At 52.7% G+C, this 12,295-nt stretch overlaps 3 protein-coding genes across 5 annotated transcripts in view; 2 read left to right on the top strand and 1 right to left on the bottom strand.

Annotated features, from left to right (window-relative positions):
• Positions 1 to 2,190: 2,190 nt before the first annotated feature.
• On the bottom strand, positions 2,191 to 6,876 carry ATF5 (activating transcription factor 5). Its single transcript, XM_047712179.1, has 3 exons — positions 6,565 to 6,876; positions 4,916 to 5,212; positions 2,191 to 3,532 (listed from the first exon to the last, which is right to left on the bottom strand). The coding sequence occupies exons 2-3, from the start codon at positions 5,091 to 5,093 to the stop codon at positions 2,868 to 2,870; spliced, it is 843 nt and encodes a 280-aa protein (XP_047568135.1). The 5' UTR covers positions 5,094 to 5,212; positions 6,565 to 6,876; the 3' UTR covers positions 2,191 to 2,867.
• NUP62 (nucleoporin 62) overlaps positions 6,508 to 12,295 on the top strand; it is a 24,263-nt gene continuing 18,475 nt past the window's right edge. For both annotated transcript variants that reach the window (XM_047712173.1, XM_047712171.1), the window contains exon 1: positions 6,508 to 6,640. The gene's annotated coding sequence lies outside the window, so the exon portion shown is untranslated. The remainder of the gene's footprint in view (positions 6,641 to 12,295) is intronic.
• IL4I1 (interleukin 4 induced 1) overlaps positions 6,525 to 12,295 on the top strand; it is a 37,759-nt gene continuing 31,988 nt past the window's right edge. For both annotated transcript variants that reach the window (XM_047712168.1, XM_047712167.1), the window contains exon 1: positions 6,525 to 6,640. The gene's annotated coding sequence lies outside the window, so the exon portion shown is untranslated. The remainder of the gene's footprint in view (positions 6,641 to 12,295) is intronic.

The raw sequence follows: 12,295 nt of genomic DNA, 5'->3' as shown, positions 1-12,295 counted from the left end.
AAAGTTGATTTTCCCCTTCTTTTTATGGTAATAGGACCGGCAAGGCTCTGGCTGAGAAAAATGGCCACCCATCTGGAGACTACATTTCCCAGGCTCCCTAGCAGGTAGTTGTGACCCTGTGGCTACGCTCTCCTCCAAGGCAAGGCCCAGAAAAGGTGTGGAAAACTCCCAGCTCAAGTCCTTAAAAGGAGGTGGCTTGCTCTCCCATATCTCCGTCCCCATTCCTGCTTGCTATAATAAAGTTGTGGTGGTGGTGACTTTGCTTCAACTGAGGTCTAGGAAGACACACCTTAGAATAATGGCTTCCAAGGTGTGGTCCAGACTAGCAGCTGCAGCGTCCCCTGGGAGTTCGGGAGAAAGGCAAATTCTCAGGACCACCCAAGATCTGCTGAATCAGAAACGCTGGGGCTTGGGTCCTGGCAATCTGTGTTTCAAAAAACCCTCCTGGGCACTCTGACACTCAGTTTTGAAAACCACTGAGCTGGGAGCTGGGGGAGTAACAAGATCGAAGCACCAGGGTCCATGAACGACCTCAGGAGACCAGCTTGGATAGTTACATGAGATTCATCTTCTGTCTTATTAAACCCTCTGTTATTTAGTCATTGGTAAATCAAATCAATATCTTAATCAACAATATATTTAAATACACCCCTTCTGGGGCACCTGGGTGGCTCAGTGGGTTAAGCCTCTGCTTTTGGCTCAGGTCATGATCTCAGGGTCCTGGGATCAAGCCCCACATCGGGCTCCCCGCTCATCAGGGAGCCTGTCTCTCTGCCTACTTGTGATCTCTGTCAAATAAATAAAATCTTTAAAAATATATATATACCCCCCCCTTTTTAAAGATTTTTCAGTAGTCTCCACACCCAACATGGGGCTCAAACTCATAACCCCAAGATCAAGAATCGCATATTCCACTGACTGAACCAGCCAGGTGCCTTCGATACTTTTTTGAATTAAGAATTTGGGGGGCGGGTGCCTGGGTGGCTCAGTGGGTTAAAGCCTCTGCCTTCAGCTCAGGTCATGGTCTCAGGGTCCTGGGATCAGCCCCACATCTGGCTCTCTGCTCAGCGGGGAGCCTGCTTCCTCCTCTCTCTCTCTGCCTGCCTCTCTGCCTGCTTGTGATCTCTAATAAATAAATAAAATCTTTTAAAAAAAATTTTTAGGGGGTGTCTGGCTCAGTCAGAAAAGCCCATGACTCTTGATCTCAGGCCTTAAGTTTGAGCCCCATGTTGGGTGCAGAAATTAAATAAAAACTTTTTAAAAAAGAAGAGGGTGGTGCCTGGGTGGCTCAGTTGGTTAAGTGACTGCCTTCAGCTCGAGTCAAAACCCCAGGGTCCTGGGATCGAGCCCGGCATCAGGCTCCCTGCTCAGTGGAGAGCCTGTTTCTCCTTCTCCCGCTCTCTGTGAAAGAAATGAAATCTAAATAAATAAATAAATAAATAAATAAAATTTTTTTAAAATGAGGGGTACCTCGGTGGCTAGGTCGGTTCAGTGACTGACTTGATTTTGTCTCGGGTCATGATCCCCGGGGGGTGAGATGGAGCCTTGTGTAGGGCTCCGCGCTCAGCATGGGGTCTGCTTGCTCGCTCCCCTCCCACTCTGCTTGAGCACACACTCTCCCTCTCATATAAAATCAGTTTTGAGAACAAAAGCTAGAGAGAGTACAAGAGTGGGGTGAGGGGCAGAAGGAGAAGCAGACTCCCCACCAAACAGGGAGGCTGACGCAGGGCTCAATCCCAGGATTCTGGGATCATGACCTGAGCCAAAGGCAGGCACCCTTAAAATAAAATCTTAAAAAAAAAAAAAAAAAAGGTCTGGGGCGCCTGGGTGGCTCAGTGGTTTAAAGCCTCCGCCTTCAGCTCAGGTCATGATCCTGGGGTTCTGGGATCGAGCCCCGCATTGGGCTCTCTGCTCCGCGGGGAGCTTGCTTCCTCCTCTCTCTGCCTGCCTCTCTGCCTACTTGTGATCTCTGTCTGTCAAATAAGTAAATAAAATCTTTGAGGAAAAAAAAAAAGGTCTGGACCTAAAAGTGGGTCTTTTGTCTTTACCAGTCCAATCATCCCATCTGGGCCTTGGCCACATGCCAAGAGTGCATGCTTAAGTATTACCCATTCTGCCTACTGCTAGTATGGTCTTTGGCCTGAGGTTCCCTCTCTCCAACTTCTCCTCTCCAAGACAAAGACACACACACCAGAGGAAATTCTTCATTTTATTTCCACTCACGAATCATCAAAAGGATCAGTCCCTGCCCTCCCTCCCCTAGATATAGCCCCTCCCCAACACCTTCACAAACACTGATTTCCTCCCAGAGCTAAAATGAACACCGAGTCACCAATCACCCCATCCCCCGCCCTGCCTACCTCCCAGGCTACCTGCATATTCACCTGCTCTGTGAACTTGGCCGCCTTTTGGCTTCCAGCCCAAATACATTTCCCCAAGGTCACTTGGCTAGCTTTTTTGCTTATATTGTAGGCAGGGGGCCATTCCTGAAACCCTCCCTGCCCCACATCCCCAGCTGACTTTCCTGTCCTCAGCTGCACATTCATTATGCCCTGCTTCCTGGCCTCTCTTCCATCTGAAAGGCCAGGTTTGCAAGCTCTCCCCTGCTCCCCAGACTCCCTGCAGGCCCCAGGCCCTCAGCTGTTACTTAAGGAGTGGGGATGTTGACTGAGGCCAAACACTCCATGATTCTGGGGAAGGAGAAGGGGATCGGCTTCAGAAATGGACAGGAGAGGAGACAAAGGGAAAGAGGGTGGGGGGAGACAGACGAGGGGATGATGGGAGGGACCCTCCTACCTCAGCCCCAGAAACAGAAGCGAGCTGGAGCTGAAGACCAGTGCCCCTTCTCGCCCAAAGCCCCTGCTCCTCTAGCTGCTCCTGGTCCTCTGGCTTCGAGCCTTATACACCTCAATGAGCAAATCCTTGACGTATTGGATCTCGCGCTCTACTGACTCAGCCCTCTCCCTCAGCTCCCGGTTTCGTGCCTCCAGCCCCTGGCACTCGCCCTCCAGGGCCTCACCCTCTGCCCGCTTCCTCTGGCGGTACCTCAGAGCCGCTGACTTGTTCTGGTCTCTCTTCTTTTGCTTGCGGTCCCCTCGGGTGGTGGCAGGATTGGGGTAGGGGGCTGGGCGAGAGGGCAGAGGGGGAGGGGGAGGGGGCTGCTGTGGTGGGGGCAGGGGTGCCAACCCTGAGTCTCCCTGCCCAGCCTCGCTGCGGCAGTAGATGGCCAGCAAGTCAAGGGTATCTAGGGCAGGGGGCTGGGGGAGGTCAAAGGTGGGAACCGGGAGTGGGAGAGGGAGGGACGGTGCTGAGGGTGGTGGCTGTGGTGGTGGGGAGGATGGTGGGAGGAGTGGGACATCAAGGAAGAAGTCTTCCATCTGTTCCAGCTCCTTCTTGAGGAGAGAGGCCATGGCTTCCAGGTCAGGTGGGGGTGGGGAAGGTGGGGGGAGGGCACCTGGGGGCAAGGGGGGTTCTAGGGGCAGGAGGGCTGTAAAGTCCACCCGCTCAGTCATCCAGTCAGAGAAGCCGTCACCTGGAGGGTTGGGGGAGAGACATAAATATCCTTGAGCTCCTAGTCTTCCACCTAGCCTGGTGCTCACCATGCCTGTTTCCTTCATGCCATTCATGGAGTGAAACCACCAAGCAGCCCATCAGTCAACCCACCAATCAATGAATAATCACACCATTCACCAAATCAACAAACCAGCCAACGAATCAAACATCTAACCAACCCGTTAACCAACCAATCAACTACCCAGTCAACCAACTTAACCACCAGCTGGCTAATCAATGGACTGAATCAATCAGTCAACCAACCAGTCAACCCATTAAACCAGTCAAAGAGGGGCGGCTGGGTGGCTCAGTGGGTTAAAGCCTCTGCCTTCGGCTCAGGTCATGATCCGGGGGTCCTGGGATTGAGCCCCGCATTGGGCTCTCTGCTCAGCAGGGAGCCTGTTTCCTCCTCTCTCTCTCTCTCTCTCCCTGCCTCTCTGCCAACTTGTGATCTCTGTCAGATAAATAAATAAAATCTTTAAAAAAAAATAAAATAGGGGCGCCTGGGTGGCTCAGTGGATTAAGCCACTGCCTTCAGCTCAGGTCATGATCCTAGGTCCTGGGTTCGAGCCCCGCATCGGGCTTTCTGCTCAGCAGGGAGCCTGCTTCCTCCTCTCTCTCTGGCCTGCTTCTCTGCCTACTTGTGATTTCTCTCTGTCAAATAAATAAATAAAATCTTTAAAAAAATAAATAAATAAATAAAATAAAATAAAAAAATAAACCAGTCAAAGAACCACTCAACCAACCAATGATCCAAACAACCAAAGTCAACCAGACATTTCTTCAACCATCCCAAGATCCGCTTTACTGATTACCCTATGCCTGTAGTTTCTGATTTACTATTTTTAAAGGGCAAACTAGACCACACACACAACACAGACTGTTTCATTTTTAATTCATTAATTATTGAGAACCCACTATGTGCCAAGTATTAGGGATAAACTAATGAATAAAATAACTTCTGCCCCAGGGCCTCTTGGGATGCTGTTTCCTGAAGAGCTCTTCCCTTGGGTCTTTTCATGGCTTATTCCTTCCCCGCCTTTAGGCCCTAGCCAAAAAATTTCCGGTGTGTTTCCGGGCTATCCTCTCTAACCTAGAATGCTGTTTTCATTTTCCAGCTCAGCTACTAAGTGTTTCCCACTTACCCCAACCCATCATCACCTAATTTGTCTTCTGTCTGCCTCCCAATAGAGTGTGAGTTCTAGGAGGGCAGGGATTACGTCAGTCTTGTCTCAGCTCTATCCCCCAGCACCTAAAGCAACCCCTGGCACATTGCAGGTACTCAATAAATATTTATTGAATGAATCAATGAATTCTTCTCCCTTGCCCCCATGCTGCACCTCCATTCCCCACCTGCCCTTACCTGCCAGGGGCTCTCCTCCCCCTGGGAGCCCGCCCTCCAGGGCTCCCCCGAGGATTTCATAGGGGCCCAGGGGGGCAGGGGCCAGGGGGAGTTTCCCATAGTCTACGAGCCAGCCCAGCCCGCTAGCTGGGAGCAGGGCCCTGTCCAGCTCCAGCCCCAGGGTCGCCAGGAGTGACATGGCTGCAGCAGAGGCTCTGGGCAGGGGTGGCAATGAAGAAGCCTGAACCAACAGCTGGAAGGAGGCTCTGGAGGTTGCTCAGCTGGGCAAAGACAGGCACCAAGGCGAGAGTGGAAGACCTACAAGTGAGACAAAAGGAGGTAGTGTCAGAGGCCATCCTCATCCACCACCAACATCGCAGAGAAACCAAGCCACAGCTCCATGTCCCCAGGGTCCTCCCCTGCCCTTCCAACTGGGCTCGAGACTCCACCTTGCCCTATCGGAATTCTAAATCTATGCTTTCTTTCCCCAAATCTCTAACTCCCACATACTCCCAAGGGAATTCTCTTTAGGTTCCCAGTTACTTTTCTTTAGAATTCCCAAGCCCCACTCCTTCTAATGCAGAAACCTAATTAATGGTCTCCCAAGGGAATTTCCTTAAGCCCTCCCATCCTCCCCACAATATTCCACTTCATAAAAAATTCAATCCCAGGAGAATTTTCTTCCAGCCACACCCCCTCCTCTAAGCATTTCCTTTAGGCTCCACCTCCTCCCAAGAGGCCAGCTCAAATTAGTTCCCAGGGGAATTCCCCCAGCCCTCGCCCTCCACTAACCTGGTTTATCTACCAAGTTCCGCGGCTTCCTTTGAAATTTGCGATGACCCCCCCCAGTCCCGCCCAAGTCTCGCCCCCAATTTACCTTAGCCCCACCCCTTCGCGATGACTCCCCAAAGGCCCCACCTTTTCTCCGATCGAAACCCCACCCTTCCGTTAAATTAGCGTGACCACGCCCCCTATCGTAATAGGCCCCACCCCAAGCCCCACCCTTCGCGGCCGCGGTTTTTCTAATTCCACCCCCTTCCTAACCCGTAGCCTCTAAGCCTCGCTTCCGCCCTGTCAATCTAAGTCGGCCCCCGCCACAGCCCCAGCAGGTGCCTGAATGAAACGTAAATTGTGCTGTGCGCCTGCGCAACGTGGAGCCGGGAGAGAGGAAGGGGCCGGCGGAAAACCCGGCCCCTACTCCGACCCTTCCACACGCGGCTCTCTCGCCCAGGGCCAAAGCGCATGCTCCGCTACCGATCCAACTGCTCTCACACCTAAACGGGGGTTGGGGGACTCAGTGCGCATGTGCAGCTGCTTATTGTCCGCCCTTCACAGAAAAATACGGGCTCTGGTGGGGTCGTGCACGTGAGCAACCGCTCGCGGACACACTCGTTGACCCCTCCCACCTTGGGGCTAGTGCGCAGGCGCACCTGCACGCAGACCGTCTTCAAACTCCCAACATTCTCCCGGAGAACGCACCCTCCCCCCATCGGGCCGAATGCGCATGCTCGGCCACGTGCCAACGACACGTCTTTTCTCTTCTGCGCCTGCGCGACCGTGATTCCTCACTCTCGTCTCCCCACCCCCACCCCCCCGACTGGTCGTGAAGGCCGCGAGCTTCGAAAGGGCGGGAAAGGCGGTTGGAGAGGGAGGGGCGAGCGGTTACTCACTCCATGGCTGCGGAAAGGAGAGGCGGCGGCGGCCTCCGCTGAAGAAAAGAAGGCGGTAGAGAAGAGCGCAAGCGCGGTAAGCGCGGAAATGGACCGGGACACGGAGCGGGTCGCGGCTACAGAGCCATAGCCGGGGCTACGCGGGCGGAGAGGGCGTCTCGGTAGCCTGAAGAGATATTGTGATCTGAAGACGGGGAATGAGGCGGCCGCGGGGACTGGGGACAGATATACCGAGGGTGGCGCAGCACGGCCCGCCCGGATCCTTCCGCGCCCCGCCCCGCGAGGCCCCAACCGGGAGGCGGGCCTAGCCCCTTCCTCTCGGGGATCCTGGGATCCAGTCCCCTCCCCACCCCAAAAGTGTGGCCTTTTTCTCTCTGACTTGGGGATCCAGTCCCGTCTTCGTTCCTATCCCTGGGGTTCCGGCCCCCTCCTCCTGATCCGGGGTGGGTGGCCCTTTGCTCCCTCTGACTCTGGGGTTCTGTTCTCTGTCTCTCTGACTCTGAGGTCCAGCCCCCCCGCCCCCCGATTCTGGGGATTCAGTCCCTGTTTTTTTTTTGAGATCTGCACCAGTCACTTTTCGTTTCTTTGGCCCCGCTTCCCGAATTTCCGGCCCGCCACATGCTAGTCTCCGTCCCCCAACCGCCGCCCCACGCTGAGAACCGTTTTTGTGGGTTAGACTCTGGTCTGAGTCACAATGAGACCGCGCGCGCCGTTCAAATCTCCGACCTGCGACGGTGGCAAAGAAGTTCTGTAGTCTCGTAGATCGGGAACTACTTACAAAATGAAGGAAATAATTGACTCTGCCTGGTGAAAGGCAAGTAATTCGATGCCTGTGAAACCCAGAGCCGTGTTCTTAGGTGCCTGGTTGACGTATTTAATTTTTAATAACCCCACCCCTTCCTGGGGGGTCCATTTTGGGGTCCAGTCTCAACCCTTCCTCCAGCCCTGGCAAGAGCCCCGGACGTTGGACCATCCAACCCTGCTAGTAGGTCATTCTTGTATCTTCTTCACTCCTTCAGGGCGTCAGTTAATGGCCAGCCATCCCCACTCTTGACCCCGTTGCAGATAATGGACGCTCAGCGGCATTGGCGGTGCGCGGTTGCAGGGAAACAGGCATCATCACCCTCTCTCTTTTCTCCATCCTCTGCCCACCTCCCATGAGCCCTTCTTTTAGCACTCATCCGGAATTCCTTTCAGAAGGCCCTCTGTTTCACCTCTCCCCCACTGGATCAGTTTAGCAACCCTGCCCAAAATAGGGAGCTCTGCACTGCCCTTTACTAAAAGAGAGGGGGCTTCCTGACCATCCCTTCCGTGTGTTCTAGCCCTTCCAGTAGCCCAGGTGGGTGTGGGTCTTTGCTTCAGAAACCCCTCCATTTCTCATCTTGGATCTGTGCACAGCAGGACACGGGGAATTCAACTTAACATCCAATGTGGCTGTTAAAAGAGATCCAGAGGAGGTGGAGGAACCTTTATCTTGAGAGTTCTCTGGGAATGGCGATATGCAGGCTTCTGTTCCATGCAGGAAGTCCCTCTTGGGATCTGACTTCTTTCACTTAGAGCACTTACTGTCCACTCTGCCAGAATTTGGGGACTTGACCTATGGGGGCTAAGTTATTACCTAGGCAGCATAGAGTAGCGATTAAGCACAGATTCTGGCACCAGGTTGTTCGGTTCAGACTTTAACTCTACCCCACTTATTAGCTTGCTGGCAATTTCTCTCACTTCGCTGTGCCTCGGTTTCCACAAATAGTACCAGAATAAAGTATGGAGTTTAGTTAACAGAAGCATAGCAATATACACGGTGGTTAACAGCGCTTGCTTCTTGGGTGGTCTTCTGAAAAGAGCTTTTAGTATGTAAACGTAAACAAGGTATATTTTATTTTTTATTTTTATTTTTTTTAAAGATCTTATTTATTTATTTGACAGAGAGACCACAAGTAGGCAGAGAGGCAGGCAGAGAGAGGGGGGGAAGCAGGCTCCCCGCCGAGCAGAGAGCCCGATGTGGGGCTCGATCCCAGGACCCTGAGATCATGACCTGAGCCGAAGGCAGAGGCTTAACCCGCTGAGCCACCCAGGCGCCCCAACAAGGTATATTTTAATTAAGTTTTTATTTTGGAATAATTTTTATTTACAGAAAGTTTACAGAGATAGTACAGAGTTCCCATATACCCCTCATCCAGTTTTCCCCATTGTTGACTCTTACATTACAGTGGTATATTGGTCACAACTGAAGAACCCACATTGGTGTGGGCTTTTAAAGTGCTTGCTTTATTCTGATTTCACTAGTTATTCTTAATGCTGTTTTTTTGTTCCAGGATGCCATGCCACATTTAGTCATCATGTCTCCTTAGCCTCCTCTGGTGTCTGCAGCGGTTTCTCAGACTTTGCTAGGTTTTCATGACCTTGGCAGCTTTGAAGAGTGCTGATTGGTTATTCTGTGTAATACCCCTCAATTTGGTTTTGTCTCAGAGACTGGGATTATGGGTGTTTGAGAGGGTGGCCAGGTAGAATGTTTTTTAGTAACTGGAAATGAACTTGCTTAGTGTGGGAATCCTGTTGCCAGCTACATGCCGCATGTGCTGACTGAGGAGACGTTGGGGCCGGGATGCTGGTCCTCCTGTCCCAGCCCCTGGCACCTTTTTCTCTCCCTAGCTGTTGGATCTCCCCCGATTCAGCCCTGGTGTCAGCTTGACTGATTCCTACTGAGTTTGCACCCTTAGGTCCCTAGCCTTTTCCGGTGTATCCTAATTTGCGGGTGGTGGGTCATCAGTGGCTACCTTTGAGCCCAGGTCTTGGCATCCTGAGCCTTCTGTGCTTACTCTTGACCCAGACCCATGGCACTTCCAGGACTCAGACGCCTCTGCCTCGCTCACCTTGCAGAGTGTCCCTGGGTTCAGGTGCCCCAGTTCCTTCAACTACTGAACTGGGAGCATGGGTGGGGCTTGGGGACTCTTTTTCAGTGCGGAGGAGCCAGGCTTGGGGAGTGAGGTGGAAATTGCAGGCTGGTTGCATCACCCAGACTCTTTGATGGGGAGGGGGAGTGGAGGGGATTCTCTGGGGGCCCTGGCTCACCTGGCAACGGTTCCTGGTTAGCACAGCCCTAGAGCCATGCCTGAATTGGGAAGAGATGGGGCGGAGGGGGGTACCTCGAGAGCAGCCACCTATGCAGGATCCTGAATATCTGAGATTCCGTGCTCAGAAGGGGCCTCTGATTGCAGAAGTAAACCTGCTTGTCTTGCAAGGGGCAAGACTGAGGTCCCAAGAGCTGAAGAGGGTTGTGCACAATCACAGTGCTAGTTAGAGCCCAGGCCTCTGCAATACTGCACAGCTTCCAGGGCCCTACAAGCCCCAGGGAGAGCCTGTTTTCCCTCAGATCTATGAAGTCCCTGACCCCCAGCCTAGGGCATAGCCCGCTGGGAGGCCACCTCATCCAGACCTTCACCGCAGGTTTGCTGCAGCTTACAGTTGCCAAATCTATTGATTCCGACCTGTTCCTCCCCATCTCCCCTATGCTAGTGGAGGCCCTCCTCACCAGCCACCCTTCACTGGTTTCCCAATCAAGGTGACAGCCTGGCATGATGGAAAAGGGACAGAGTTTGCATCAGATGGACCTAGATTCTTTCTGAAGAGGCACTAGGGCAGGTACCTGGGTCATGCAGGTGGTGGTGGGGTGGGGGCAGGAGGCGGAGGCGGACATCCCAGCAAACAAGGGCAGGAAGGCCAAGGCCATCCCAGCTGGGGAAAAGGCAGTGTAGAGGCCAGGCATGTACAGCATCAATCTGCCACGTGGCCCAGTAGCTTCACAGCCCTTCCCTGCTCCCGTCATGTGTCACTGGGCAGAGGCGGCCACAGGTCTTCCCGCCTAGGTGGGTCTCACGCTGCTGCACCAGCTCCAGCACCTCAGCCATCTTCTGTATAGGTTTCCTATGGCTGCTGGAACATACCATCGTAAACTTAGTGGCTCAGAGCAACAATATTTATTCCCTTTTCATTCTGAAGACTGCAGGTCTAACATAGGTTCACAAGGCTGTGTTCCTTCTGGAGGCTGAAGGGGAGAATCCATTTTCTTGCCTTTTCCAGAAGTGGCTGTCCTGGGCTCATGGCCCTTTTTACATCCCTCTGATCTTTGCTTCCATCATCTCCTCTCCTGTTTTCTCTTTTGATGATCTTGCCCTATAGCTTACCAAGGCCTTTACAGTTACATTGGGTCTCACCCAGATAGTCCAGGATAATGTTTTCATCACAAGATCCTCAATTTAGTCATATCTGCAAACCCCCTTTTGCCATGTAATACATTCACAGGTTTTGGGGACTGAGATGTGGATCTCTTTGGAGAGCCAGTGTCCAGCCTGCCATACCTCCCTTTAGGAGCCTGTTTTCTCATCTAGGAGATGAAGGCTGGGGTCAGTCCTAGGGTGCCCCTGCCCATGCCCACTGGGACTAGCTGTAGGAAAAGGACCAGGCAAACTGAAGGTGATTGACCACATAGTGCCCCAGAGCTCACGGTGCCATCACTTCCAGCTGTGTGAGCTCCAACAGGATGCTATGCTGCAGTGGCCTCGTCGCTTAATTGGGGACAGTAACAACCCTCAGAGGGCAGCAGATGAGGACCAAAGAGATGATACATGAAAAGATGTAGGACTGTTCATGGCTCAGCGAGTGAGCCACCTTTGCAAACCCAAAGGCCGTGTGTCAGGGAGAGGCCTTCAAAACCCCCGGCACCCGGAAGGCACAGTTGTGGCTCAGGGGTGGCCCAACTTGCTGGGTAGCAGTACTGGCCCAGCGGTGCAGAGCTCCCGATTGTACAGAAGTTGAAAATCCAGCATTTTCTATAAGATACAGTTTTAAAAGGCTGGCAAGTAATTGAGAGAAACCCTAACAAACCGTGAGTGTGGAGAGACTCTCAGGCTGCGGGTCGTCTCTGACCTTTGGTTCCGTGATAGCCCCTCACCCTCAGATCTGTAATCCTCTCTGCCTTGAGCAGAGAACCAAAGGAGCCAAGTACTCTCCTTCCAGAGTTGCTGACAATTTGGACCACACCTCTCCCTGCTGGACTGACCAAGTTTGAGGAAGAGTAGGGCCTTGTTCAGACCCAGTCCCATCCTGTAAAGTCAAGAGGGCTGTGTCTGTGGGGAAGCAGTGAAGCAGGTCCCAGGAATGGTCCTTGAGGGTTGGGTGCCTAACAGAAAGGGGCTGGTGTCTTACTACCCTATGTGTCCCTTACCAACTGGCTGTGCCTTCAGCCAGAAGCCACCAGGAACACATGTAGTTGAACAATTTGGGTTTCTTGCTGTTGCAGCTAAGGAGCTACGCACCATTGGAGCTCTCAGGGCATCTCAAGAAGTATGTATTAAGGAGGACTTAGAATGGCAGCTGGGTTAAGTTCAGTAACTTTGGGGAGGAATGAGCAGAGCTAATGCTGTGGTTAATGTGAGAAGCACCTGTTAGCTCTGAGCCAGGAAGGAGAGGTTGGTCATTTTTATGCTTTGGACAATGTGCTTTTGTCTGTGTTGAAATATGATTCCACAGTGATCTTGGTCCACCACAGTCAGAGTGGCCCTGCCTGATGTTGGTATCCTTTGGATTTGCTGTATTTGACTGGAGCATGCCAGGACCTGGCTGCCAGGGCTGCTTTCCCTTTCTCAAAGCAAACCAGCTCATCCTTCCAAATGGGGGGAAAGAAGTGGAAACCCCCTGCCATGGGGTGGGCCACATGTGTATAGTTCCCACC

This window comes from Lutra lutra, chromosome 17, assembly GCF_902655055.1.
Source record: "Lutra lutra chromosome 17, mLutLut1.2, whole genome shotgun sequence".
NCBI lineage: Eukaryota > Metazoa > Chordata > Mammalia > Carnivora > Mustelidae > Lutra > Lutra lutra.
Note: the sequence above shows the minus strand (reverse complement) of the source record. Positions and strands in the feature narration are given on the sequence as shown.